At 38.8% G+C, this 6,692-nt stretch overlaps 1 protein-coding gene across 1 annotated transcript in view; it reads left to right on the top strand.

Moving 5' to 3' along the window:
- The window catches only part of LOC107689721 (proton myo-inositol cotransporter-like), a 56,515-nt gene that overhangs the window by 44,478 nt on the left and 5,345 nt on the right, over positions 1 to 6,692 (top strand). The window contains exons 6-8 of the mRNA XM_016487852.1: positions 234 to 354; positions 5,865 to 5,990; positions 6,384 to 6,502. Coding sequence (XP_016343338.1) covers positions 234 to 354; positions 5,865 to 5,990; positions 6,384 to 6,502 — 366 coding nt within the window. The remainder of the gene's footprint in view (positions 1 to 233; positions 355 to 5,864; positions 5,991 to 6,383; positions 6,503 to 6,692) is intronic.

Consider the following 6,692-nt stretch of genomic DNA (forward strand, 5'->3'; position numbering starts at 1 on the left):
TATATATATATATATATATATATATATATATGTGTGTGTGTGTGTGTGTATGTGTGAGAAAGATGTACAAGTTCCAAAAATATAGTCCTTGTTACAACTTCCCTGTATTACAACTTGCCCAAGTTTCCACTACATTTAGTGTTATTTGAAATGCTATTATGAACATTTTGAGATAATGCCGAACTATATCTGTATTCATACATATGTGTTTTTAATTCATTCTTTCTGTACAGGTACTGTTTTGAGTCTTTGTATCCTATCTGTTGGCTTCCTCCTGTCAGCCCAGCATTCTCCTCCTGTTACGCTACATCTCACAGACCCCACAACACCCAACTCCAGCTGCACAACACATCTGTGAGTATGTTTATCTTCTAGAGCTTCTCGCCAATGGCAATATAAGTAATTCATAAGTACACTAGGATATAGTACACTCAGTCGCCATATAGTGACAGCTGTCTTGTTATTTGGTGTCTTGTCATTTAGCACGTATCAAAAGTGACTGAAGAGACAGTCCCCCAGAGCATGCATCAGTTCCTAAATGTGCAAGACTTCCTCTGTCAGCCAATTGATGGAGTGTCTTGATCAGCATGGTTTTTCTGCGGAAGTTGGTTGACCAAGGAAGTTAAAGGGATAGTTCACCCAAAAATGAAAATGGTCATCATTTATTCATTATTGTGACATTCCATACCATATTACTTTTTTGTCCCGTGGAAAACAAAAATTAGAAATTTTGAAGAGGTGACAACTCTTGGTAGAATGGATTACAAAGAGTATTTGCAGTACTTTTCAAACTGTGGATGGAAGTACAAATAAGTTGGTTGCAGAAAGTGTGAAAATGGTGGTGCGTTCATGTCCAAATATGAAATAGATGAGAAGTTCTCAAAAGTTTGTTGGCATAACTTTAATTTTACTTTTTTTTTTTTCTCAAATGATGCACAACAAGCACTCCTCATGGGCTGCATGCAAAAAATAACATACAGTGTGACCTACGTAGTCTGATTTATGGGCAGATGGCTCTAATGAAACTGTTCTTTTATTGAATCATTCAAAAAGACCACAAACTTTAGAGGTACCGCTTTGAATCAGTTTGATGAATCTTTCACTGAATGAACTCACCAAATCCATCAGAGCAGCTACTGATTCAACTATGACTTCACTTGTCAATGCATTTTTTTTTTCAATAAGCCAGTATATTCAGTTAATCTGTCTTATAGTAATAAAACTGATAAGAAGGGTACCTACCCAGGGTAATAGTATGACAGGGAGAAAATGTATTTCAAATTCATGTTTCACTCTAAAATGTCTAAAAGTGATGTATTATACCTATATTATACCTCTCTAGGTAGGTCCTAGCATGGAAAACTTTGAGAACCACTGCTATAGTGATCTGGGGGATTCATACTGGACTAAAGTGAATATCAAGCCTCTATGGGAGATGCCTGAAAATGAGATGCACATGGACAGCTAAGAGGTTATATAAACACTGTGGAATTCAATTGGTACTTAGGGACCTAATGAATACTGTCAGTCTCCACATCATCCAAATCATCAGCACCACCTGCTAGTACCATTGACCCCAGGTGGATTTCAGGGGCAATATCATCTACATCTATCATCTTTGCTGAAAAAATTGAGACTCATCTTAAGTTTCTTAGCAGAAAGGAGAAAAACCTATCATGGACCTAGGCTCCCTGATAGAAGCACCCCAGACTAAATCTTAAAATAAAACATTATTTAAATAAATAAAACATCTCCTCAAAAGTGCCATTTTCAAGAAGGGAGTAGTCCTATATAATTCTTTATATATATATATATATATATATATATATTATACTTGAGAATTATACATGAAATACATTTTTGGAGAGTCTCAACACATGATGTTGTACAACCTGAACTAACCTAGCCTTGTAATGTAAAGGTAAAATCTGATATTTTAAGACATTTATTGACCTTGACATATAGTTGTGAGGGTCTCCATGTTCATCTTTGGTGTCATTTTCTATTTTATGTTTTTTATGTATATGCACGTTGGTTGCAGCACATTTCTGGTCACCTCACATGACTTTAATTTGATGGACAAAAGATTTTAAATTGCAGTGAAGCAGTTTTGTTGAAAAAACTGTTATATGTAAAGGAATGTTTAAGGCAAAAAATTAGTATTTTTTGACCCAACATCCATTTTTTTAAGGATAAAATCAAGTCAAACCCTGTATTTTTATTGTTTGAATTATTTCACTCAGAAATATGTAATTCCGGGAAGTATAATGGTTTGCAAATGCCATTTAAGGTTGAGTTTAATCTATGTCTAGTTGAAGTTGAGTCCAGTGGAGAACTATTGCTATACTAGTGTCTATATCAACACTCTAATTATGAAATTATACCGCTTCTAAAAGGTTCTTCTTGCTTAAGTCAACAAACAACTTATTGGTCTCCAACCTGAGTGAAAATCAATTTTATGTTAGGCTCTGTCGGTGTGTACGCTGCAGTAATAACTGCTGTGGGTCCAAGCTGCTCGCTGTTCCTTAATGTCACAGTAATAGAGTGTCTGAAGTGTAACCTCATAACAATGACAGCCCCCCCTTGCCCCCCCAGACTGACAGAGTATGGCCTCTCTCTCCATCCTAATTTACTCTTACACCATCATCCAGTTCACCATACACACCGCCAAAGCAAAGCATGTTTATTTTCCTGCTAATGGATGCGGAATGGCTACACTGTCATCACAGCAGCAAACCAATTTGTGCACAGACTGTCTCTCAAAAGCCCTGTCCTCATATCTTACATAATGGAATATAGTGATTAATGGACACACTGTAACTGCCACGCAAGACCCATTGACAAGACTTGATGAATATTGAATACGTGTATATTAATGGGATCATAGTTGTGATCTCATAATCATGCATATCTCTAAGCAAGTCATTCATGAAATTTAAAGTTAACATAAAACGGCAGTTGTGTATGATCATATTAGAATGATTTCTGAAGGACTATGTGGCAATGAAGATTTTGCCATCATTGGAATAAATTATATTTTAAAATGAAATGAAATAGAAATCTGTCATTTTAAAATTGTAATAATTAACTGCTCCAAAAATTAAAGAAACACTTAAAGGTCCCCTGAAATGGTTAGAAACACGCAGCATTACTCTGTGTTGACGTCATTTTAACTGAAACAGGAAGACAGGGCGGGAAATATCGAGCAGCCCCACCCATTTTTAAAATAGTCAATAGCGTTCGTTTATATCACAGCTTGCGCTAGAGCCGTTGAGCTCCGTAAAGCCGCATTTGACAGGGTATGCCAGCCACAATCTCATCCATATTGCTATAAAATATAGCATTCTGTGTAGAATTCAAATAGCTCCGATACATTTTGTGGTCTGCGCCGACTCGCGCATGTGATCCGCTCCGTGCTATCGTGTCTCTGGACCGGAGCAGAGTGTGTGTGCGGTGCGGTGGTTAGCGTGACACAGCGCGAAACCAGACTTCTTTTTTTCCTCAATGGAAAGCATATTTACACTGTTTGAATCGTTCCCTGTCCCCTATATAGTGCACTACGTGCCATTCACTGTACAGAAAATACTAATTCTGTGGATAAGTGACCGATTTCAGCCGCGGCTTCAGCGTCTATTTTATAATGTAGGGGGCGGGCGCTTCGGATTCTAGAGAGCATTTGATTGGACAGAAATTTTGATGAGAAGCTGAAGTACGATGTGACGTCAAAAATATCGTTGAGCCGTTTTGGCGGAAGTGACGAACGGCAAGCTTTGAATGCTTATATATTCTAAATGCAAATTTTGTCACTGTTTTGGAGCACACTGCCTTATAGATAACCTTAAGACTAACATATTGATACTAACACCCAAAAACCTTTAATTTTGATTTCATGGGGACTTTAATTATCACATCATAACACCATGTCAGTTAAACTTCAGGGATATCAATCTGTCCAGTTAAGAAGCATAAGTGATTGTAAATCAGTTCCACCTGCTTTGGTGCAAATGAAAGCGACAACAGGTGCACTAGACAGGCACCAAGACAACACCCAAAATGGTAATGGTTTTGCAGGTGGTGGCCATGGACAAATGCTCTCTTCTTATCCTTCCTGACTGATTTGACTCTGAGTTAGTATAGTCCCAACTCCTCCAGGATGGCACATCCAGATGTGCCGTCACTAGGAAGTTTGGTGTGTCTACCTGTACAGTTTCGAGAGCATGCAGGAGATACCGAGAGACAGGCCGTTACACAAGGAAAGCTGGACAGGGTCGTAAAAGGGCAACAACCCAGCAGTAGGACCAGTATCTGCTTCTTTGTGCAAGGAGGAACAGGAGGAGCACTGCCAGAGCTTTACAGAATGACCTCCAGCAGGTTACTGTTGTGCTTGTTTCTGACCAAACTGTCAGAAACAGACTCCATGAGGGTGGCATGAGAATGAGGGTCCTCCATGAGGGTCCTCTAGTGTGACCTGTGCTCACAGCCCAACACCGTGCAGCTTGATTGGCATTTACCAGAGAACACCAGAATTGGCAGGTCCGCCCCATTGTCTTTATGAATAACAGCAGGTTCACAGTGAGCACATGTGACAGATGTGAAAGTGTCTGGAGATGCTGTGGGGAACATTATGCTACCTGCAACATCATCCAGGATGACTGTTTTGGAAGTTGGCCAATGGTGTTCTGGGGAGGAATATCTTTGGAGGGTCGCACAGATCTCCACGTGCTAGCCAATGGTACCCTTACTGCTATTAGGTACCGGGATGAAATCCTCAGAGCCACTGTCAGACCTTATATTGGTGCAGTAAGCCCTGCGTTCCTCCTGGTGCATGACAATGCCTGGCCTCATATGGCCAGGGTGTGTAGGCAGTTTCTGGATGATGAAGGCACTGATGCCATTGACCTCATGTTCTCCAGACCCAAATCCAATGGAGAATCTCAGAGACATTATTTATCGGAGCATCTGAAGCCGCCAAGTAGCTTTTTTTTTTTTTACTTTTATTTTCGGTGAGATTTTGAATCCAGCCTTCAATGGGTTGATGATTTTGTCTTTCACTGACCATTTTGTTCTCAACAAATTACACAGTAAAGATTTTCAACTTGACTATTTTGTTCATCGAGATCCAATGTGTAATTTTTGAGCAATGTATTTCACAGTATTTTAAATTTATTTTTTACCTGGTAAGTCTTTCAAAACTACAATAAATATACATACATTTAGATTTTACTTCCGTAATGTTACTTGACGTATTTCTGAGTGAAACATGATTTTCAACAAGAAAAAATGTAGGGTCGGACTTACTGTAATGTTATCCATCAGGAGTTGATTTAATTGTGGAAATTTGACAGGTGGTTTGAAGAAAATGAAAGTTGTTCCAGAGTGCGGCCAAGTTATTACATTTGAAATATTGTGAATACAATCAACTATTTTTCTTTAGAATAGTGTGCACTGATGAGTCGTGCATAGTAAGAAATTCTAGAAATGTGTATTAAGTGTCACGATTGTGTTGTATAAATATACACGCACGGCAAAGACGATGATGAGTCACAGTCTTTAATAATCCACACGGTAAATGCCAACAATCCAAATACAGAGCAACAGTCCAAACACAACCTTCACATAGACGACACCAGACAACTGAACCAACACAGACCTGAACTAAATACATAATCAAATGAATAACCATCAGAACCAACTCAAAGGGAAATGGAAAACGAAGTCCAAACTAAGGCATACTGTGATATTAAGACAGATCATAGGGTCCATTTTGATTTATGTTGACTTCAGATGAGAAGAATTCAAGATCAGTTGGTTGGGTTTTAGTTTTTAAGTAATTTGTCTTGCTCTTACATTACTTTGTGTTTCAGGTCATGCGAGCCCTGTATGTTGGACCCTAGCTGTGGTTACTGTTATCAGGAAAACAGCACTGCTGTGTTTGACTCCTCCTGTGTGCCCATCAATCCGGCCTCCACTGAGAGAGCAGCGTGGGGCAAGTGAGTCACCAGTTAAGCAGAGACTCTGTATGCGCAAGTACTTGAGCTGTTCTGTGTATATTTAGGCATATTAAGTGTTTTTATTCATTCTACAGTACATAACAAAGGTATCCAATACTCGCCAGATGTAAAAACTGAAATAAAATTTGTTGTCATGTCCTTCAAAATAAGGTTTTTCCCTTCTTGTGACTTATGTTTTTGTATAACATTTTATATTTTTAACACATTCTGATTCTAACACATTGTAGTTTGTTCATTGTGTCATTACTGTATGATATTACATTTGGTTGAACCTGCAGTGCTTTTTATTTATTTATTTAAAATTTTTTTAAAATTTAAATATTTTGATATTTATTCTTATAACTTATAAAATTCATTGTGTGTTTGTTTCAGGTGCTCCAACTCCACACATCTGCCAGATAGTGTTATATGGGCTTATAATTTTTGCCCAACATCTTATTCATGGGTTGTGCTCCTGGGGCTAGTGCTCTATCTCGCATTTTTTGCCCCAGGTAAGATGATCATAACTGTTTGTAATTAATTCAGCATACATGTTGTGATGAGTGGGGCGGGGCCAAGAGCCGTGGGAGTGTCGCGAGGCCGGTGGAGTTAATGATCATGAGCGACACCTGCGCCACTCACCGGTCTCGAGTCCCACGGAGGAGCTCCGGAAGGATAAAAGGAGGAGTGACGACAGTGTTG

The sequence above is a fragment of the Sinocyclocheilus anshuiensis genome, unplaced genomic scaffold (genome assembly GCF_001515605.1).
Source record: "Sinocyclocheilus anshuiensis isolate Anshui unplaced genomic scaffold, SAMN03320099.WGS_v1.1 scaffold1014, whole genome shotgun sequence".
In the NCBI taxonomy this organism is placed as follows: domain Eukaryota; kingdom Metazoa; phylum Chordata; class Actinopteri; order Cypriniformes; family Cyprinidae; genus Sinocyclocheilus; species Sinocyclocheilus anshuiensis.